A 22,940-nucleotide genomic window follows, 5' to 3' on the forward strand; every position below is an offset into this window, starting at 1 on the left:
GATATGGGAGCATCTAATTGTCTCCGAACCAACTGCAAATCACACGAAAGTCAAACGGGTGAGTAAATGTTGTTGTGACGAATGTGAAATAAGGTCCAGATTGTAAAAACGACCGTTCCCCTTTAAAGCAGTGCTTTAAAAGACCAAAGGACTGTGTTTAGTCACTGTATGCAGATGATGCCTCTCTGTGAGGCCTCTCCGCTGTGTGGCACTAGTCGCCCCTCATACAGCCTCGTTCCCTTTAAAAAGGGGGCGTTCCCGCGCTGAGCGCAGCTCGCGCTGTGCACGCGCCCGGCGGCGGCTGCAGTGTGGAGGGAGACTCCAGCGGGGAAGGACGTTCAGACGGGCGGAGCTGCCGCGGTGCGTTCTCTCGGGGAGGTTCTTCAAGCCGGGATGCTCCTCTTCGGAAAGCCGTCTGTCTGAGTCCGGCTGCCTGGCTGAGGACCGAGGTTCGAGCGGCGGAGGAGTCCGGCGGAGTCCGAGGAGCCCGCCGCGTCCCCGGCTCGAGAACCGTCTCTTTGTTCGCGTCTCCTCCACCATGGATCCGTCAGACCGGGAGCGCAGGTCGGACGACGAGGAAGACTATGACGAGGAGGAGGTGGACCCGAGGATCCAGGTATTTACCGCTCATTTACTACCTTTAAACCGGGCTTTCCCCCCGTTTTAATGATAAATGGTGAATTATAGCCCGGCTAGCTTGAGTGTTTGTCCGCTAACAGTCCTAGCATGATGCAGCTGTGACTCACTTTCATTGTTTGGCTGCTTTTAAATCACCATGAGATGAAACTGCTGCTTTTATTTCTCTGTATCTTTTTAAATGACTCATATGGGATATAAATATGATATCTGATTCCAACTTGCCTTTTAAAAGAAGCTGTTCTTCTCTCTTCTCTATTTACACCATCACTACATATGTCCAATAAATACATGAAATACTGAGATTAGAATAATGTTTGTTTGGTATTAGGTAAAATATTTTTCCAGTTTAGAAGTTGGTCACATCTTATGTTGGGCAATGTAGAGAAGTAGAAGTGTTCTGTGTTTTAGGGAGATTGCAAAGATGAAAGACAAACCTTTTCTCTTGATGCGTGAATCCTAAACCAGAGCAGAAATGAGCCAAATGAGCTGATCAAGAGTCGCGTAAGATCAATAAATTGTACAAGGAAATGGTTATCAAATATCTGAATGAGGTGGAAGTTGTCAGGGGTTGAAAAGACATCCAGCTCTCATGCCTCTTCATCCAGCTCCGATCCCAGATGTCAGTGAAGTGAAGGCTCAGTACATCCTGGACGGTCAACCAGCCCAACACACAACAAACACAAGGACACACACACACATCACACACAACTACATGCAATTCCTGGTCACGAACCGCGAGAGGAAAGAGGAGTAGCCAAAGGAAACCCACCACTCACACAATAAAACCGCGAGACCAGAACCACGACCTCTTCTCCGACTGAGTCTGACCATTCAACCCGTCTGCGGCCATCTGATCGGGTCAAAAATAATTAAAAAGCCTAAAGAGGATTTCATAATCTGACTTATCTGCATGAGCCAACAACAAAGAGCAAGATGGGATTTTCTCATCTGTGTGGCTCCTCTGTTTCAGTTTCATATTCTAGTAGAAACTGTAGGTTTGTTGAGGGGATTGTCCATCGAGTGTGGAAAGAATGAATAATGTATTGTAAAGCGACTGACTGTCCAGAAAAGCTTTATATAAAAGCAATGCATTAGTATTCATCGTCACTCAAAGACATAAAAATCATCTGTTATGTGTGAGGATTGAATTTACAGCTGTCTGTTCTTCTCTGTGTGACTCTTTCTCTCATTATTCTACCGCTTCTGAAAACCAGAAAAGAGACACTTTGTTTGGCTTGAAAGTGGAGTTTTGGATCATGAAAGAAGCTGTAATTCACAATAGGAATGGAGAAGAAATCTGGTATGGTTTTGAATCGGGAAATAAAGAATACTGAATACTGCTAAAAGCTGAGGGTGATTCATGCTTTAATTGTTATTTTAAACTTTACTTGCATTTAAAAGTTAAAATAAGTGTGATTAGACTTGATGCCGATTCCTTTTTGTCTTTTTTCTTTGAAATCCAGTGTTTTCCTGAGTCAGTTTGAAGTCGGACAGAAACCGTCTGACCTCCATAATACAGAGTTTCCTGCTCTGAGGAGAGGACATTATTAAATAAGTGTATCTGATTTCTGTGTTTATGGTTTAAATGTGTCTCAGAAAATAACATTTTAGATCTATTCATCTCTAACCAATACCAAACCCTCATAATCACATGCCGTCGCTCTCTGTTTGCTGGTGATCGTCTCAGTATCTCAGTGTTAAAGACTTGGAGTGAGAGCGGTTTCGTCATTGTTTTATGTTCCAGTCTCGGATCGCTGCCTGAATGTACATTAAGTCTCTTCTCGTGTGATTGAATCCAGATGTTGCCTCCTCCCAGGTGTTGGGCTTCGAGACTTCATGTTCCTCATCTGCGTCGTTCCTTCTCTTTCAGGGCGAGCTGGAGAAACTCAACCAGTCCACAGACGACATCAATCGCTGCGAGGTCGAGCTGGAGGTCAGTGCCACGCGTTAGCCTCCGCCGGCCGTCGGCACCCGGGGACGGGCGCTCGGTGAAGTCGCTGCGTGGGATTTACAGCAGACAGTGTAGTTTGGGAGTCGCCGCCGTGTGCAGATGCAGCAGTTCCTTTACTGTCGTACAGCCGGACCTTTGCTCTGTCTCCTGGATGAATTGTACAATAACAGGTTCACTATTTATTTTTTATTAGCGGATGTAATCGTAAGAGTGAGAAGTGCTGCTTTATGAAGCTGGAATCTGATGGATTCACAGTGATCAGGTCTCCTTTACCAACAAACCTGCCTGGGTTAAATCAGCCCCGGGCAGGAAGCAGTGCTCTGAAGCAGACGACGGTCTCGGTGTGTGTCGAGGCCGTTCAAGTTGCATAACTGATCTTTGAATCCCATTAAATCTCGCCTTACATTTATGTAGGTCAGCAGCTCTATGTACAGCTTTATAGGCGCCACAGTTCAAAGTCCCTGTGCTCGAGTCTGAGGTGGATGTATGGACGGACTTGACCCGTCGTCAGCTGGAGATACGGGGTTTTCATGCAGCTGGTTCCTTAAAGTTGGTGATCGCGAGTTAAAGCCTTGTCTTCTTTATTAAAAAAGTAAAACCAAACAAACAAAAAGAGGCCTTAGTTTTATGGACTTGGAGCTATTTTTGATATATTAGATTCGATGTGAAAAAAAAAGCATAACTATAGAGCTTCTTGATGATCTGGGGAAATATGGTGACCAAAAGACCGTTTGTGTTTGATCTCTGCACAGCTTGATATTTTCAGAGTCCTGTACAGGATTTCTGAACACCGTTGGTGACCCGGCGTCTGTGACGATAGGTTTTGCATTTTCCTTTCAGAAAAATTCCCTCTTCTACGCCATCATTTTGGTAACGGTTGCTGCACTGCACATTTATGCCCCTGTTCACACTGAGACACAGGTCGTTGTGTTGCTCTCTGGGAATCATTTTCAGCAGCTGATGCTTTCAGTGACTTCTTGCTTCATGAAGGAGAAGCCAGAGCACAATGAAACTTTGCTGTTTTATTTATAAAGATTGCTGAATTGCAGAAGCTGTTGCAACACACTATCAGATCGCCAATCGCCAGAGTGTGTTATGGTGACGTTGATGCAGTGTGATCAGTCAGTTCCCTTTAAGTACACTTTGGTGTTCCACCTGCACTGACTCTGATCAGAAGTGGCGAGCAGGAACCAAGTTGCGGGTGCTTCAGTCTCACAGCAGACCTTCACTGTTCGTATGGTGAACACTCCTCGTCCAGTTGGCTGGTTTTGTTTTTAAAGAGTGACCAACACGCTCTCAGCCATATGGTCTTAATGTTATGGCTGGTTATGCATCTCTTGATTTAGCAGAGTCATCCAGTCTAAGTAATCAAATATGATTGCATTCTATCTGTTAGTGACTGACGTTCAATGGATATGAACCCTTGAAAATGTTCTCGTTATTGGCAGAAGATTCCTAGTTTAAAGTTTTCGACTATTTCTCGCGCCTCTCAGATTTTCACAGCGACGTTCCGCCTTGACCGTCGTGAAGCCGACGATGTTTAATTTAGCAAACGGCCAGGAGCCGAGGACGTCCTGCCAGGGGACGTAAATCTGTCGACGCTAGAGTGGGAGGACAGAGACTCTGCACTGCGGCGTCCACATCAGGACACCGGGGTGGGGTGGGACGGGTGGTGGTGGGGGGCGAAGCAACGAGGAGGCCTGGTGGAGTTAACTACTCCGTGCTTCGGTTTCTCATTATGACTCCATGTATGATGTTAGAAACCTGGAAACTCTCTGCTTCTCCTTTTTCAAGGTTGTTTTGAGGGCGGGACACCTCCTGTCCACCTCCTGTCCACCTCCTGTCCACCTCCTGTCTCCTTCTTGGTTGATACTCTGATCTGACCCCAACAGATTGCCGAGGACTTTCAGAGTCTGAACCCTGAGGTTGGCAGATGTGTCTGAAGTCCCTCAGAAGACTGAAAACAGCCTTTAGATTTCAGGTCCCTCTAATTGGCCGGCAGGGTTGTTTTCTTTCATTTTAGCTGTAAATAACTTGTTTAGCTGCAGCGTCTGGATAACCTTTAAAGTCGGGTCGGAAATGTTACGTCTAAAGAAAAGAGTCTGATCTATTGCATCGAAAACAGTTTGCTTCTGTCGACCTGTGGAGTTTCCAGACTTGTTTTTGTGCCTCTTGGCATTTTTGGCGCTCTGGTTATTAAAAGACTTGATTCCCTTTGTTCCAATTAACTTGACTGGAGGTTTTCAGATAAAAGTCATAGAAATTCCCCTTGGTGAAGTGGACAAACGAGGCTCTGTAAGATGAGAATCTGCTTCCTGACATTTATTAGAATTGCATCAGACGGTGTTTGGCGGGCTGCTCTAATCCGATTGGCTGCGGTCGATTCCTCAGTGTTCATCGGGACTCTCGGGGGGGAAAAGTGTGTCAGCCGTAACCGGCGCTCTAATGTTCAAGTTTCACATGCATGCTTGGACTGGTTCTTGTGGTTCTTTATATTTTAGGTCAACTTCCAGTTCAGGCAACAATACAGCAAGTTTCAGTTCCTCAGCCAAGAAATCAACAGGCCAGGAGAGCGATCGAGGCCAGAGGTCAGATTGGGAGAACGATCTGGAATTTCCACATCGGGCGGACTCTCTGAGAAGAGTTGATTTTCTGAGTTGTATCTAAGACTGAGATCTAGAACCGGGTTCTCGGCTCCGTCTACACAACGTTTTAGCGTCTCAGTGAAGTTTTGCGCTCTGAAAACTGGTGTACGGTAGTTACTAATTGAGGCTTTGGCAGACCTGCCGCTCCCCGCTCAGCTTTCATGAGAGGCGGTTAAATGGGAAATTGAATTGACTTATAAAGTTTTACAGCTTCGGCAGCCTCAACACTCTTTACGTGATTACTCATAACCCGGCCTGCCCGGACACACCACAGTGCTCGCTCATCCTCTGGAGGAAGCTGAGGACGGGGCCTTGCTCAAGGACACTTCAGATGTTCTGCTTCCCTCACTGAACCTGAGAACAGGTTTTCATCCAGTGCGGTCGCTCCGGTTTCTGCAGACCTCAGCCGGACTCTCCTGCTTGTTTCTTCAGGATGCGAGGCAGAGGTTCCGCTCCGTCCTGGTGGAGGCCACCGTCAAGCTGGACGAGCTGGTGAAGAAGATCGGGAAGGCCGTGGACGAGTCCAAACCCTACTGGGAGGCCCGCCGGCTGGCCAGACAGGTGGGTGCCTGCCTGGGAGGGAAAGGCATGATGGGAACTTTCACACACACACGTTTGCTCGTCTCCATCCATAGGACAATGCTTTGATTATTCCCATGATGCACCTGATGCTTCAGAGAGAATGGCTCACGGTGTGCTCCCTGTTAGTCCTCATTAAGTTCAGGAGAAATCTGAAGTGTGTCGTCTTGATATGGGAGCTGGAGCTTTCTTGCTATTGGACGCTCGAATACCATTTGATTAATGGCTTTTCATGCCTGTTTTTCCATAGAGAAGTCCAGCTCGCTACGGCGCCTCGTTATCAATGGGCTCTTTGTCGTCTCATTTGTTTTTTATCTTGGGGAAATTAAAATGTCAGAACAAGATTTCTCTTTTTAGTTCTGTTTACTTCAAACTGGGGAACTTGTGTCGAGGAATTTTCAGGACAGTGACCCAGTTCCCCTGCAGGTGCTTTGCTGGGATTGCTCTTCTGTGGTCTTATAATGACGGTTCATTGCTTGTCTTTCTTTTGAATCATTTCCCTTGTCTTTATTCTAGCTATTCCTTGTAGACATTAGATAATATTGTTTTGATCCTGAGATATAATCAGTTTGAGAAATCCATCAAAGCCCCGGCTAATAAAGTGCGGCTTATGCAACCTTCCAGACCGATCTCACTTTCCTTTACTATCCTCTGCGGAGTGTGTGTGTGTGATGTGCATACACAAAGCGAGAGAGGCCACCTGCACGTCTGAGCCAGAGCCCACGCAGCTGTAACGCTCTGAAGCCTCTGCGCGGTCATGTGGCGCTCTGCCTCGACGCCCGGTTCGGTTCGGGAGGCCGTCGGCACGGCATGAAGGTATCTGAGCGTCCCGACGTGGCGGAAAGACAAAAACACACGTCCTGATGTGGCTTTTAATCTGAGATGAAGCGATCTCATCCTGGCTGCTTGTCAAAGCTTCAGCTGCAGGATGTTTTATTTGAGGCTCCAAATCTGCAGCAAATTACAGCCTAAAGGGAGGAAGAGCTGCCAGTGTCACAGCAGGGGAACCGAGACGAGGATGTTCAGTTATTCCGGTTCTCGTTTCACCTGCTAGTTCACTTCTATCTTTATTTCAGTGTGTTTGTCAGCTGACATGCGTTCAGACTTCACTCTTAATGCTCATGCCTTTAATTTAGTCTCTGAAATGACAGAAATTCAAAGTGAGGCTGGGTTCTGCCTCCAGAGGAAGATAGGAGAGACTGGAGTGATGAATGAAAAGCGACCAGGGTCCAGGTCGAAGCGTTCTTTCCTCTTTTTGCAGCAGCTCTGGTTCCTCCTGCTCCGCCGCTCTCTCTTTCTGTCAGAACGCTGCGTCATGTTCTCTGCATGGCCGGCCAAGCAAACGCAGTCTGATACGGGGCTGACAGGGAGATTTTCTTCGGGTTTATGACGAGATAAAGACGACACGTTTTTTTCCCTTCGCTGCAGAAAGTCTCTGAAAGTTCTGAGGAATAAAAACAAACAGTAAACCTCCAGAGCTTGGTGTTTGGTAGAAAAGGATGATGCTGACACTAAATCTAATTTAAGTTATAAAAGGTCTGATTTTTTTCTTTTCTTTCTGAGAGGAGACTGGCACATTTTCAAGGTTGTCTCATATCCAGCAATCTGCTGATGCTCGCTCATAAAAACGGCTCCCATGTGACGCTCTTATGCAATCCAGCTGTTGTTCTGCTGCGGTTTGGTCCGATCGAAAATATGCCACAAGGTTTTTAAATTATAGTTGGAAAGCGACAGTGATGAAGTCCAGCTGATGATCTGATCGCTCTCCGGTGTTTTCCTGCGACAAGTCAACTCGTTTCGCTACTGCAGCGAGTTCAGCTCGAACCATGAGATCAGGCGGCAGAGGAGCTGGAGCAGCTGGAGCAGCTGATGGCCTGAAGCTGCTTGAGTCTGAAACACACTGAGAGTCCTGTGAGTTTTTGACACCCAACCGGTCACATCGCACTGTAATCCAAAGCCCAAGTGGATCCAGGTGTGAAAGACGCGTTCCAGAGATGGGTCGATGCTCCAAAAGGCCTGTTGGGATTACATTTTCTCAGATTAGGGAAACGGTGTGGCCTCGTTGGGCTGGAATGGTTTTGCTCTCTTTAAATTGTTCCTCTGCTGTCGGATAATTCATGCAGACCCATAAAGGATATCTGTTCTGGGGGAAACAGGGTAATTAAAAGCTTGTTTTGTGCTTTTATTCCAGAACGATGCACCTTGCTGTTTTCCAATTTTCTCTCTTCTAACTGGAGCCTTTATCTCTCCTGGCTGCCGGTTCCTGGCTGGTAGCGGAACTTTCTCGCTCTTCATTCTCTCTCTGCATTGTGTTTGCTGTGTTTCATGCGGTTGAAACACTTCTTCATTCAAAGGCCTGATTTATCTGCAGCAGCCAGGTTTTCTCAGCTGTTCTGAGATCAGAGCCCCAGAAACCCCGGCCAGCCTTTCTGAATCTCGCCGCCGCTCGGTCCACTGGTCCGTATAAACCCTCCGCCGGCCGCCCAGCGCACGTCCAGCGCACGGCGAGCTCTCACTCTGCTGCAGATCAGCAGAAACAGATAAACGTTGCTGTCTGGGAGCCGGTTTTCCTTCCGCTCTCAGATCTTCTCATCGCTCGTCTCGTTGAGCCCCTCCCCTTCCTGAACGCCGTCTTTCTTTGTCTTTTACTCGTAAAACATGGAGACGCAGCAGATTCTGCCTCATGGTTTAAATGATCATAACACTGTAATATAAGATCTGTTAACAACATGAACATTACCTGGAAGAATGCCTGAGCCAAATGCTTGGATCGCGTGTTTCTTTGTGCAAACATCATGTCGGCCTGATTCAGGACACGTGGTGAATGCTCTTAATGGGCTAAACGCTGATGGAGCATCTGGATGTATGATATAATCACAAAACATTATAAAGAATCCTGATATATTCTCGCCATATTATAATAATAATACATTGGTTTTATATAGCGCTTTATTGGACACTCAAAGACGCTTTACATTGCATTTTTCATTCTCTCCATACTGGGTGGTGGTAAGCTGCTGCTGTAGCCACAGCTGCCCTGGGGCAGACTGACGGAAGCGAGGCTGCCAATCTGCATTGACAAATGAAAGCTGAGTTTTCCTAACCTGAGAGGAGGCGGGGTTTTGGAGGAGCAGCGTGACCTCCGCCCTCCCAGTGTCTCCTGGACAGCAGCAGCTCTGGGTTGGAGGGTGGAGCAGGATCCTTCAGGGATGGTGGGAGTTCTCCATCCAGTCTCTCGGCTCTTGGTATTTCGGGACTGTCCTGGAGGAATCGGAGTCGTTACCCAGACTGGCGTCCTTCAGCTCCCCGCGGCTCTGTTGACATTTTGAAGCTGTGCCTGTCGGGATGCGCCGGTTTGTTTCTCAGAACAGATGGTGGAAATGCTTTTGGAACCAAAATGGAGCCGAAGTGGAGCGAGAGCAGCTGCTGGTTCCAGTCTGAACGTTTTATTTTCTGGCTTTGTGTTTAATGACTAATAAAGCCGTTTCCAGCTGGAGAATCATGTAAATGGCTCCTGACACAGCCGAACACACACTCCAGCAGTCACCTTGATGTCTTTCTTTACTTTAATGATCCTCCAGCTAAAAATACCTGCAGTGAAAGGAACACAGGGCTTCTTTGTCTGAGCGCTCGGTGCTCATGGGGCCTGTCGGGACGCCGCGGCGTGACGTTTGGATCTTGTTAGTCGCCTTCAGATGACCTGTGACGGCGCTTCGGCTGCACAGCTGGAAGAAAAACTCAATCCAGCGGTTTGACTTCACATGATGAGAGAAATATGTTTTGGTTGTTGTGGAAGGATCTGAGCCGTCTGGTCTCCTCGACTCTCGACTCCTTTCTGCCTTCCCTCCCTCGCATTGCGTCATCTCAGTTCAGCTTTGTCTTTCCCTTTCAGAACATTGTGCACACATTACTTTATAATCCAAGACTCTTTGTTTTGCTGCTCATACAGCCTCTCGCTCTCGTTTGATCAGGACCAAATTATTTGCAGTAGCAAGGTGGCGCCCAGGGAGCGGCGGCGGCGGCGGCCGATGGAGACTAATGACCGACTTTGACCTTGAGTCCAGATGCCAGATAAATGGAAAGCTCCTAATGGTGCGAGTGCTAGCAGAGACACGTTAGCATGTCGGCCATGCAGAAGACGAACAATACGGGTTTCCTGCCTGCACCGATCTCAGAACATCCAGTCAGATTAAAAACTGTAAGATAGTTATGAAGGTTGCATTTTGGGTATCCATTTACAGCTGTGGTGTTCATGAAAACTTTCTCGGTTCAGTGAGGTTAGAAGTGTTGCTCTCTGAAGAGCTGAGGCCGTCTTTCCTCCTGCATGAGGCCAACGTGGTCTCTCTCTCTCGCTCTCTCTCGCTCTCTCTCGCTCTCTCTCGCTCTCTCCTGAGCAGTCCGGCGTCTCTGGACTCTAACTGGTTTAAGCTCCTCGTTTTCCCCCTTTTTGAACTCTCCGGCTGTCAGGTGGCTCCAAAAGTTTAAAAAAGGACCAGTGACTGATGACATTAGCTGAGGAAGTGGGTCAGGGCGATGAGGCTGAAGAGTCGGAGGAGCGATCGCTCGAGTGCACTTCACTTCAGCCGTGCAGCTTTTTAAGTGCTGACTCTGGTGGGAACGACAGGAGCTGCTGTATCTGGAGCTAAACTTTCAGAAGTGGGGTTTTTTTTTCCCCCCCAGATGTTCTGAAATATGCATCAGGTTCAGTATTTATTCACCTCGGCTGGATGGAAGTAAAGGAACAACCGAAGCATGTGAGCACCTGGAGCTGCTAATAAGATCTATTCAGTGAGACAATCCAGCTCCGTGTTTCGCCTTGATGTGTGGAAACGATGTTTTTGATCCAAACCGCTGAGCTGCTGACAGTCATGACTTTGTTCTGTTTTCTCACTGAGAAATGTGAAAACAGGCTCTCAGGACTCATATTCTCAATCTATTCCAGCTCAAATAAATCCTCAACATGCTGACGTTAACTGTGGCCGCCGCTCCCCGGCGTCGTCCCCGGGGAACATAACGGCGTCCTGGACAGATGTTGGGGTCAGTAACGGGAAAGCGAGGTGAAGTCGGCGAGTAAATCCCGCACTGAGAGGAGGACGATACGCTCGTTTGGAAGGGACGATCTCGGAGGGAGGTGGAGAGAGAGCAGCGCTTGGATTGGGAGCTGTGGTTGTTCTGGTTCTGTGTCGGAGACGGACTGCGGGTGGGCAGAAGGACGGGCGGAGCTGGTGGAGGGAAGGCGACGTCGACCATCACTCCTCCTCATTTGAATCAAAACACAGCAGAAGCTCTGGTTCCTGAGGAATTCGGATGCAAACATTCTCGAAAGTGATCCTGTAGTTGATTAATCTTCATATCATACTTGTATTCCTGTCACTGTTGAGACTGCTGGTTATATCTGGAGACAATCAGAAAGCAGACAGATTCAGCTGTGAACCAGCCAATCACAGGCCAGAGTTGCCTGCAGATGTTTCCTCGACCATCGGAAGTTCAGGAATCCTGGAAAACCGCAAATTCTCTTAAGATTCAGTCCGCCTGGAAAACAACAATGAAATCTTAGAAAACCTGAACGCTGCGAGCCGCCGACGCTTCCTGGTATTTAGTTATGCAACGCCAGATCAAATTGAGTTTGGGGAGTGACTCACTGATTGTTGTCTTCAAACAACATTCTGTCCCCTGCCTCACGTCTCCCAGTGCCCTCCGCCCTCCGCCGCCCCCGCCCGGCTCTCCGGTTATCTGAGGTGTGTTTATCAGGGCTGCTGGTGATCATCTGGAGATCACCTGCTTTCTCCTTTACCACCTGTGGGCGTGTGCATGTGCGTGTGCACGTGACGGTATTGTCATAACACTGGTATGGCCGGCGTTGCATAAGAGTCGAGGACGCCGCGTCAGAGGAGTGTGCTTAGTTTCTCTTTGAACGCTGACGGCGCCTGAATAATCGCTGTGGGTTTGTTTACCTCCCTATTTAATGAAGCGATATCCACACACACACACACACACACACACACACACACACACACACACACACACACTTAAGACGGTCATGTGAAGGGGCAAAAAAATTTGTTCTGAATAAGAAATTTAACTTGAGCGAGTTCAGTTTTTTTTACTCTTGCACATTCCTACAGTCACGGCTCACACAGGCTGCTGGATTTAACGGAAGTTTCTCCTTTTATAGCAAGTAATTCTTGGTGTGCCTGAAACTTTTCGTGACCTTAAATTGCAGAAGTGTCGCAAGAAATGTTCTGGTCCATGAAAATGTTATCAGACTTCCCTGTAACAAAAAAGAAAGTAAGTTTTAACCTAAATTTGAAGAGAAATGTGGGAGAAAAACATTAAAAAGTGAAATATTTTATTTGAAAGAAAATCAACATTTCTGCTCATGAGACTCTATTTAATGAGGGATTGAAGTAATCAACCACTTCACGTCCCTGGCTGATCCTTGGCTCTGAACAAACCACTCAGACCTTTAAGAAACGGGCTAAAGGAGTTAAATCGGGTTTATTGGAAGTTGTAAAACACCGGACCCGTACAGTTACAAGTTCAAAGTCTCTGTTCAGACTTAACCTCTGCAGGTTAACCTCTCAGCTCAAAGGTTTAAAGCTGGATTTACAGCCGTTTCCCTCTGTTTTGGAGAAACCTGGTGTGAGAGCTGCCTTTCTGTCTAATCTGTAACGCTCTATAAAAAGACCGTACGTCTTCATACTAACAGAAAACACTCGGAGTACGTGGTTAAATTTTAAATACACTAAATTCACTGAATCATGCGCGCAGTACCGGGCAATTATAATCTTCAGTGTGTTTTATCATTTAAATATCTCGGCACAGTTACCGAGTAGCTCATGAAGCTATGTTCCCTCTTTAGCGTCAGTAACGGTTTTGTTCTTGTTTTCAACCGTCTCTTTGAGTTTTCTTGTGAGTTTTCACCATTTGCTTGGTGGTTTGGCCAGATTGCAGCCTCTTGCGGGTCAGTTTTGGCCCATGTTCCTTATGTTTGACATCCGCCGGTCTAGAAAGTCACTCTTTGCCCTGGATTGTCTCTGCACGTCCGTGACTGCAGCAGTCCGTATGTATCTGGGTTAATTTGCCTGTTGAAGAGTGTGCAGCGGACATCACAGGCTGAGGCTCCCGGTCCGAATCCCTCCACGGCTTGTTGAAGCCTGCAGCTCTGTTGCATATCGCGGTCAGAGCGAGTCGCTCTCTCTCTCTCTTGATAAATCCAATTGAGATTTTCTGGTGTTATCAGGGCGCACCAAAACAACAAGAGCGTCATGTGGTCCATGTTTACGGAGCGCTCAGGAGACGGTACTGTCCAGACCTGCTGCACAAACACACATCAGGAACAGGAGAGATATGAACCTTCTGGAAATGTTTCTGACACACATGCTTCAGTCTTGTTCCTCAGTGAGTGAAGGACATGCTGGAGGTGACGTGTTTGACGGAGGAGGAGATTATGAAGTCTGAGCGTGTCGTGTGGTCAGCAGCTTCAGAGCCGGAGTGAAGGTCAGCGGGACGTCTGGGATGATCTAAAGGCTCATTTCCTCCCAGCGACATCCTGACTGATGAGACTCGTCCGCTGTCCTCCGTCTGTCTGCTTTGACCGATACAAGACTACAGTTTACCTTCCTGCTCATTAGAGAGCTGCGTCCAGGGCTCGTCAGCTTGCTTAATTCTGAATATTGACTGCTAAAGCACACATGAATCAAGCCCAAACGAACCAGTGTCCCAAAACGCTGCGTTTTCTCTTGGATCCTGGTGTTAACCGGGTCTGGGTCCTGGTGAAACTCTGCGCTCTCGCTCGGCTGGGTGGGAGAGTGAACCCTGCTGTTACTGCTGCACCGCTGCAGTCCATATGTGCCGTTTTCCAGCGCCGCGCTCGTCAAACCGGCTTGAAAAGTAGGTCTCTGCAGACCCGCAAATGTCCTCCTGTGGCTCAATTAGAGTGGATTGAAGTGGGAACGCAGAGCGGATCAAACGCAGAACGTGACTCGCTTCAGTCGCCGCCTCCTCTTCGTCGCTTCATCCTCATCGATTCTCTTAACGGAGGAATTGCTGCTGCTGTTTGACTGCTTCGTACGTTTTGCAGCTCTGCACCTTCATGCATAATTCCTGAATGATTTCCAGAGCTGTGAAGCCGTTGCCTGGTTTGACTTTGTGAGAACGGCGTTGGGATGATCCGGGGCCGTGAGCCGCTCCCGTCTTCAACGTTTTAACGAGGCACGTGTCGGTTTAAGGATCTGTTGAATAATTAAACTGAACGCCGAGCCGAACGGCCTCCTGTCGTCCAGAGGAAACCGGGAACGAAGCAGATCGCTTTCTCAAGTTCAGCATTGCTCACATGTAGCCTTTCCTCGGGAGGCCGGACTCGCTGCGAGTTCCAGAGCCTTGTGTGCCGAGCGATTAAAACATGAAGAACAAGAGCAAACAAGGGGAAGCAGGAGGTGGAGAAGAGAGGAGAGGCTGGAGGATTAAGGGTGAAACGGAAAGATGGAGATGTAAATAGAAGCCACGTCAGAGGCGTAGCGAGAAAAGAGAGATGAAGTTGGATACAGGAAGTGACAGCCTGGGAGGAAGGCCGGTTAGAAGGTAGCGACCGGGAGACTGATGGGAGGAGACACGTGGATGACAGCAGATCAAGATGAAACGCGAGGAGGACGAGTGGAGATGACGGGGCGGCGAGGACGGAGACGTCGAGCCGCGATGAAAAGACGACCGAACGGATATTAAAGGAAGCAAAAAACCAAAATGGGGGAAGTGTGAGACTTCAAGGTGTTTCTTCATCTCAGTCACGCGCCGGCAGCCTGCGGCTCATCGCGCTGGCTTCAAAAGCAGAAGTGAGCTGCAGAGTTACCTTTTTAAACCGAACTCGGCCTGACAGGAAGTAGCAGCAGCGCTCAGTGCCTCTAAAGACAGGCGTCATGTGTCTGTAAAGCAGAGCCGTTCAGTCAGAACCAGTCCGGACGTCTCCAGCGAGCTCTGCTCTGCTAGTGTCTGTAAAAACAGACTTTTTTGGACTTTTCTCTGTATTTTCATTAAAATTGGCACCATGTTGATATTGGAGTCACTTTCCTCTCTAAGTGTTTGATTTTTTGGTAACTACACACATTTTAATCATGAATACTCTGTAACTGATTTGACCGCTCCGACCCACTCGAGGTGGAACTGTTCTCGATGTTCTCGATGAGGCCCCTGGAATGAAATGTCTTTGACCCCCAGACTGAGCACACCTGGACATCCAGTCAGATTCTTAGAAAATGGAGCATCATATTCGATTCTTACCGTTGACTTTATCCTGCGACGTCATGAAGGACTCATGTTTTCAAAATGAGTGAAAGTCAGATGTTGGGTGTGGAAACGGAGTTGTGTAAACTAAACGGTAACAAAAAAAAACAACCCTTGCTGCAATGTTTGGCTTGTTTTTTTTAGTAAAAATGGAGGAAGTGGTAACGCTGTCACAACTGACAGAATGCAAACTATGTGGCTTGTGTTTTGTTTTCTTTTCTCTCATTGTAAAGCGTCCTGAAAGCCAAACATTCTCTGACTCCTCTCTGAAAAGCACGAACTCAGCCGAGTCTGATTTGTTCAGTAAAATCTCTTGAATCCCCTCTGAGCGTTTCATCCTTTGAGAACAGAAAACACCTTTTCTCCTTCCTCTCCTCGGTCAGACCGGTGTGACGCCTGTGCTGACGGAGGGTGGAGGCCGGGTGGAGGCGGGCCGGCGAGCACGTGGACGATGGGTTTGTTGTGGTCAACGTGACGGCGGAGCAGGAGGAAAACAAGACTAAAACTCCGCCACAGAAGCGGCGCCGCGAGGCAGTAATCTCCAGGGAGACGACAGATGGAGACACAAATTTAGCATCTCCAAAGTCTTTACCGCGACCGGAGCGGGAAAATGGATCGTTTGGCTCAAGGGCGGCTCCAAAAGACCAGGGAGGCTTTCAAACCGAAAACCGTTGGCTTCCTGCAGCGTTCAGGCCACGTGACGCTCACAGCGCCCGGCTTGTTTTGATCCCGCTGCGTCGGCATGCTGACGACCGTCCTTAATGCAATTACTGCGAGCATGCGGCGATGTCGGTCAGTCTGTCGTCTGCAGCCGACCGGCGACACATTCCTAGAAATGTTTTTCATGTGACTGCTTCAGCGTCATGTAAACCGCCAGCAGTTCCAGGCAGAACAGAGAAACACCAGAAAAACAACGAAAGAACCAGTTTATATATATATACACACATTTAAATATACGTTATCATGTCTGTGGTGGAAGTATTGGGGAAACTCGAGGTACTTTCAGGAAAATGAGCCTAAAAGCAGCTGAATGGAGTCAGATTTCAAACATGATGCTGATTCAGTGAGGAGAGAGTGTGAACCGATGCCCTCCGCTGCTGGAGGTGACCTTAACTCCGATCGCCTGGACGGACCTCGACCTTCACTCGCTCGCCGTTCTGGAGGAGTTTGGGATTTTTCTTCCAGAGTCGCTTCGGCTCCGACGTGTAAAAGAGCGAACGGCTACAGTCTGTTTCTCTGCTGGGTGAAGCCGGTTTCTGGCTGCTCAGACGATCAGACGCTCGCAGTCTGTTCCTCAGAAACCCCTCCGTGTGTCCGGATCTGGCTGTCCAACGCGGCGGCGGAACGGATCCAGCCGGTCTGCTCCGGTTTCACCCAGCCAGCAGAGGAGCCTCCACCCAGAGTGTGGAGCTCCATGTTCTCCCTGTGTTTGCTCGGCTCGTCTCTCTTCCTGATCTGTTGCTTCCTGACAGTTTTTCAGACTCCGGCTCTGTCTGTGCAGACAAGAAAGAAAACTCGACTTTCAGGAAACGCTGCTGTGCAGCTTGTGGCCTGGCATGGTTTTCAGTTTCTGTCGTTTCCATGGAAACGGACATCATTTTCATAACGCTGTCGTGTAAACCTGAAGCTTTTCTGCAATGAAAACTCATTGAATGCTTCACTTTTTAGAGGATTTTTGATTTTTAAACGGTTTTGTGTCATAAACCGATAAATAATCTTGCGTTGTTTTTAACAGGCCTGTGTTCGAGACACATCTGTAAATAAGTCGTGGATTCCAGACGATGCAGCTGCGTGTTGATTTGTGCTTCACCGTCCTGGTTAGATCCACCTGGAACCGATCGGGTCGAGTAGAATGCCTGTTGAGACGCAGATCAGACGCTGACGTTTGCTCCGCAGCTCTGCTCTCGTTAACCGGGTCGGTAGAATTTCATGATCAGAAAACCGTTGTTGGAGGGATTTGTGGCTCTGTGCAGATTCTTATTTCCCGAGCGGCGCTCTTTCCCTTCACGCTCTCAGGAAAGCGGCGAGCTGCTTCGTTTTCCCCTCCGAGGAGGAGATGAGCCGGGATTTACTGCGGCACTTCACTCATTCATCACATTCATGTCATGCGCTGCGTGCACGTTCCTCTCGGAGCTCGGCTGCTTTTAATGCTGCTTATCAGTCGCCGGAGTCCTGCCGTGGCCGGGAGCCGGTGCGGCGAGCCGGAGCTCGATGAGGGGGCGGAGCTGCGCGCAGCTGGTGTTTGAAGTGTTCTTAAGGATGAGGCTGCTGGGGGTGTGGCCTGAGGTGAACTGCAGAGGACGGCGCTGCGCTGCTCATTCAGATCATTCACTCCCTCACCCTCAGCAAGATGAGCTTACAGTGCGACACCGGCCGCCTTCAAACCAAAGCAAGCTTCTGGTTTTCTGCATTAATTGTGAAACGAAAAATGCAAAAATGTCCTCGGTTTCCCAGGACTGCATCTCTTTTCACTTTTTCACTTCGGTTTTAACTGATTTGGACAAAACATTAAAACAGTTTTGAAAACTGCTCGAGTGATTTTCCAGGTTCTGGGTTTAAGAAAAGCCTCTGAGAGACTTCGAGAGAGGCAGAAGCTTCAAACACACCAGTGAAGGTTGTAGTTAGCAGAAAGTCGCCACCTCTGAGCCTGGTTCTGCAGGGTTCTCCTGCTCTGAGCCTGGTTCTGCAGGGTTCTCCTGCTCTGAGCCTGGTTCTGCAGGGTTCTCCTGCTCTGAGCCTGGTTCTGCAGGGTTCTGCTCTGAGCCTGGTTCTACAGGGTTCTCCTCCTCTGAGCCTGGTTCTGCTGTGAGCCTGGTTCTCCTCTGAGCCTGGTTCTGCAGGGTTCTGCTCTGAGCCTGGTTCTGCAGGGTTCTGCTCTGAGCCTGGTTCTGCAGGGTTCTCCTGCTCTGATCCTGGTTCTGCAGGGTTCTCCTCCTCTGAGCCTGGTTCTGCTCTGAGCCTGGTTCTGCTCTGATCCTGGTTCTGCAAGGTTCTTCCTGTTAAAAGGGAGTGTTTCCTTTCCACCGTGGCTCATGCTGCTCATGTGGATCTGTTGGGTTTCCTCTGTAAAGTGTCTGAAACCACCATGTTGTAATTGGCACTTGATAAATAAAGCTGAATTGAACTGAAGGTATAACCGAGGCGTCTGGTTCCCCAGGCTCAGCTGGAGGCCCAGAAAGCCACGCAGGACTTCCAGAGAGCCACCGAGGTTCTGCGGGCGGCCAAGGAGACCATCTCCCTGGCCGAGCAGCGGCTGCTGGAGGAGGACAACCGGCAGTTCGACTCCGCCTGGCAGGAGATGCTGAACCACGCCACTCAGAGGGTGAGCAGGGGTCGGAGGTCACCGCTTCTTTTTACCTCGCAGTTCAGTCTCTTTAGCTTTCAGGAGGAACTTCCTGACGACGGAGGCTGGTTTGATTCCAGCAGGCGGAGTCTACCTGCTCCAGGTGTCGGGGAATGATTTGTGTCCCCGTGTTCTGCTCAGGTGATGGAGGCGGAGCAGACCAAGACGAGGAGCGAGCTGCTGCACAGGGAGACGGCGGCCAAATACACGGCGGCCATCGGCCGCATGAAGCAGCTGGAGAAGAAGCTCAAGCGCACCATCAACAAGTCCAAGTAAGACCAGAAAGATCCGGACGGTTCCTCAGCCTCGCGGCTGCGTTCAGCTGCATTCAGGAATATATCGGCTGGTAAAAGAATCAGAAAGCTGAAACTAAATCAGCTGTAGGAAGAAAAAAGCCCTGAAGCCTCAAACCTCTGGATTCCAGGACTGTTTGTCTGTCAGCCGGTAAACCAAACGGCGTCGTGGCAGCTGACGTTGGTCTTTCCTCCTGCGGCCTCGTCTTGATCTCGGTTACCTTCCCAGAAAAGCAGGCGGGTTTTACTTCTCTGTTCTCTGGAACCGAACCGTCAGGTGTCCGAAATCCAGAAAGGGGAAGTGGTTCAGTCACGAGCCGCTTCTCGGCTCCGGCGTCACATGACGTTATGAAACAGACCGCCGTGTCCCAGGTGGCATCGGAAGCACACACTCAGGTTTTACTTGACAGGAAAACGGACAGGCTCAGTTTTCCTGTGTAGTCTCTGAGATCCACCTCGGCGCCGCGTGGAGCCGTGAAGGCCGCTCCGCTGAAGAGACATTTCAGCCTGATGAGCCTGAACCTGACAGTCCACACTGAGGGCAAAAAAACCCATGTAAACTGTGAATCTCAGTGTGTGAGCCTGTGTAAGACGGAGGCGAAGGCGAGAGCGACGGGCTGCTGTTTCCCCAGCAGGGTGTTAATCCGCTCTGCATCCTGCAGGAGGTTACCATGGCGACGGCGCGGGTGCTGTTCTCTTTCTGGGTTACTGTGGATTCTCCCCTCTGATCTAATCTCCTCCTCCTCCTCCTCCTCAGGCCCTACTTTGAGATGAAGGCCAAATACTACCTGCAGCTGGAGGTAGGTGACCTCTGACCCTCTCCTCTCGTCCAGAACCTTCAGTCGGTCAAAGAGCTTTAATCCAGAGGTTGGCGTTTGGTGTCGTCCCGTCAGAACCTGAAGAAGACGGTGGACGAGCGGCAGGCCAGGCTCTCCCAGGCCAAAGGTCAGTACAAGGCGGCCCTCCGGAGCCTGGAGACCATCTCCGACGAGATCCACGAGCGGCGGCGCAGCTCCGCCATGGGGCCCCGGGTCCGCGGCGTCGGCTCCGAGGGCGACGGCGTGACGGGAGACGACCTCTCCGAATTCAAGATGGATTCCGACGGAATATCCAGTGAGCGCCTCTCCTTTTAGAACCCGATTACAAGCTAGCATGTTCTGAAGAGCTCGCAGTTAGCATGTTGGGTCGGCGCTGCTGAGCAACAGATGCCTGTTGGCTTCAGGAGGGGCGGGGCCTCGTGGCTGGTTGAGGGGGCGGGGCCTGTTTGCAGACAGATTTAAAAACCTCATCCTGTCTGAAATAATGGGAGGAGTTTAAATCTCACTGCTGGACCCGAAGAAGAAAATCCAGCTCCGCTGGAGGAAACCTGACGCAGCGTCACCTTGTGGCTGCAGGCTGTGCAGGGTGTCGTTACCATGGTAACCGTGTGTGGCCGAAAATCACAGCAGCAGCAGTAGTGTGGTGCGTTTGTGTGCTTTGATTAGTGTGGGGAGAATGAAACACGATGTGACACTCGGTTCTATTTATAGCTGCTCACGCTGCCCCCCCCCCCCCTGCCCCCACAGTGGCGTCGGTGTGTTTCGACGACGAGCCGTGCGCCGGCGGCAGCCTCATGTCGGAGGAGGACTCGGAGACTCGCTCCACCTGCAGCCTGGGCTCGTCTCCCAGCAGCCCCCAGGAGCTCCTGTCTCCCTGCCCCTTCGCCGGCTCCTCCTCCTCGTCCTCGTCTTCGTCCTGCTCCGCCTCCTCGCCGTCCCCCACCCCGTCCTCCTCGTCCTCCGCCTCCTCGCCGGCGCCGCCGTCGCGGCCCTGCAGCCTGGACCTGCCCAGCACCGTGTCGCTGTCCGACTTCGGCCTCATCTCTCCGGTGCTCGGCCCTCGCAGCGAGTGCAGCGGCGCCTCGTCGCCCGAGTGCGACCTGGAGAGAGGTGCGTGATGGGAAATGTTCCGCCGTTACGCGGCGACGGTTTGAGAGTGTGTAGTGTTGCTGTTTGGCCACTAGGGGGAGCTGCTGATGGTTTTTCTGATGAACATAAACAAATTTGACAAGAACAGGGATGTTCTCCCGGTTGCCATGGAGACGAAGTCAGTTCGTTTTAAAAAAAGTTGTTTTCAGAGGCTTGAAGTTCCGTCTCCTTGGAAATGAAATTTTTGTGTAAATGAAGCCTAAAGCTTAAAGATCCAGTTCCGAAGTGTTGATCTGACGGTTAAATAATAAATAGATCATCGTCACGGCTCCAAACAGGAACATTTGTTACATTATTTTCATTTTAAGATCTTTTTTTTTTTTCTACATTTGTCTTGATAAGTTTAACATTTTTTAAATTTAAGACTGTTCAGTTTCTCTTTGTCGCCGTTAGTCAGACTTCCTGCCCGTCGTCACATTTTCTGATCAATCTGCTTCAGAAACAAACTCTGAAGCTGCAGAACCAGGTTCATTAGAGCCACTGATCACTGGAATTTATCAGATTGATAAATGGAAAAAATTGATTGAGGTTACTGAAAGATAAAAATTGTTCTGATGATGAAATAGCTTACTTCTTTTCTACATTTTTTTCATTTCTGAAGGTTTTTTTTTTCTTTTTTATTGTTTCCTGTCCCACATGTTGGAAATAATTAAGATCAAGTCAAACGTTTCAAGTGGTTCGGACCGATTGGAGCCTCTTGGGGGCCTGTTTTGGGCCCTCGGACCTCATGTTTCTCTCCATGAAGCCTAACTTTCCTCCTCCTGGCTGCAGGCGACCGGGCCGACGGTGCAGAGGTGCGTCTGGACAACGCCCCGCCCACCGCCGCCAACAACAACAACAACCCCGCCCACGTCCCGCCGCCCGGCGCCAAGCGCGGCTTCGGCCTGGATTCCCGCTTCAGCTTCCTCAACCTGCGGCGCCAGAAAGCCGACAGCGCCAAGAACCCCAAGGCGGAGGCGGAGCTGGAGGCGGGCCGCACCGTGGTGCTGCTCAAAGGAGTGTGAACGTGCCCCCGCACACACTCACACACACTCCTCCCTTCGGCTCCTCGAGGACTCGGTGTCGAGAATTCAGCAGCACTCATGTCGAAAAGAAGAAGCTCTAAATTATTTTCTTCCACTTAAAGCAGAAAAACTTGCTTCTCCGTCTGTTTAATCCGACTTCAAGTGTAAAACTCAGCATGTTGTCACTCACGTGTGTGTGTGAGCGACAAAGAAGACTGCGGTGTGTTTTCTGACCTTATCTGTGTGCGTGTGCGTGCGTTGTGTGTGTGTTAGTTTTCCCACATGAACTCTGAGAAGCTCCGCTCTCGCTCCTCCACCACGACCACGATATTTTATATACAAACTGTCTTTGAATGGAAGGAACGGTTTCACTGTGCAGACCAACAATAAAGTCATCCCAGCGCTCCACTAGGGGGAGCTCTTCTAACCATCCCGCAGTGGGAGGTCCAACATGAGGCCCCCCCGCCTTTTAGCTCCAGACAGGAAGTGAAATAGGGCTGGAAATGAACATCAAAATACTAATTCAACACCTGAAAATATCGATTCAACAGCGGAAATTACTGATTCAAGATGATAAAATACGAATTCTGAATTCTGGGGCTCAGAGCAGAAAGGAGTGACGTGCCGCCGCCGAGCGTCTGCTTCATGCTGTCGAACCAGATCTGAAGGAAAGTTTCACATTTTGCCTCCTTAAAGTTGAAAACCTTCATTTCATTTCAGAGCAGGCTGAACTTTCTGACCGCTATAAACTCATTTTTAAAGACATTTATTTCTTCATCTTTTTCCTTCAGAAGGAAAAATTCACTCTAGAAGTTGCAGATGAAAGAAAACTGACCTGAAACGTCTTGAAATGTGTAAAAAGTTTCTCCTCCAGACGTGAAGGACTGTGAACCCTCCCCGTTTCCCAGAAATGAAGAGACGGACTCGCGCAGGTTTAACTTCCTGTATTCAAACCGAACAACAGTCGAAGCGACATTCAGCGCGACTCGTGCCGACGACACATCCTCATTCATTCATGGCTGCAGAGATTGTCCTCCGGTGCGAGTAATCTGATTACAATGAGATGAACACATGATTTACACAAGTTATTACAGTTGGTGGATTATTGTGAGAAAAGTTTGGGTGAAACGTGAAGTTACATTCGTGGATCAGCAGAAATAATCGACCCGGGTCCCGAAAACACAAAGAGGAGATTCATTTCCTCCAAACTGTCAAAATAAAAGCTTATCGTTTGTCTTTT

The 22,940-nt window shown here is 49.3% G+C and overlaps 1 protein-coding gene across 1 annotated transcript; it reads left to right on the forward strand.

Annotated features, from left to right (window-relative positions):
• The first annotated feature begins 306 nt into the window (after positions 1–306).
• sh3bp5b (SH3-domain binding protein 5b (BTK-associated)) lies at positions 307–22,398 on the forward strand. The gene is made up of 9 exons (XM_030101952.1): positions 307–616; positions 2,510–2,572; positions 5,668–5,796; positions 18,251–18,415; positions 18,578–18,708; positions 19,487–19,529; positions 19,623–19,842; positions 20,295–20,657; positions 21,468–22,398. The coding sequence occupies exons 1-9, from the start codon at positions 539–541 to the stop codon at positions 21,698–21,700; spliced, it is 1,425 nt and encodes a 474-aa protein (XP_029957812.1). The 5' UTR covers positions 307–538; the 3' UTR covers positions 21,701–22,398.
• The last annotated feature ends 542 nt before the right edge of the window (positions 22,399–22,940 follow it).

Source organism: Salarias fasciatus, chromosome 11 (assembly GCF_902148845.1).
Source record: "Salarias fasciatus chromosome 11, fSalaFa1.1, whole genome shotgun sequence".
Taxonomy (NCBI): Eukaryota; Metazoa; Chordata; class Actinopteri; order Blenniiformes; family Blenniidae; genus Salarias; species Salarias fasciatus.

Excerpts from the sequence above, each read along its gene's own strand:
- sh3bp5b (XM_030101952.1), top strand. The coding sequence starts at position 539 with ATGGATCCGTCAGACCGGGAGCGCAGGTCGGACGACGAGGAAGACTAT. Across the intron at positions 18,416-18,577 it reads TGAACCACGCCACTCAGAGG|GTGATGGAGGCGGAGCAGAC; the intron begins GTGAGCAGGGGT and ends TGTTCTGCTCAG. Across the intron at positions 20,658-21,467 it reads CGAGTGCGACCTGGAGAGAG|GCGACCGGGCCGACGGTGCA; the intron begins GTGCGTGATGGG and ends TCCTGGCTGCAG.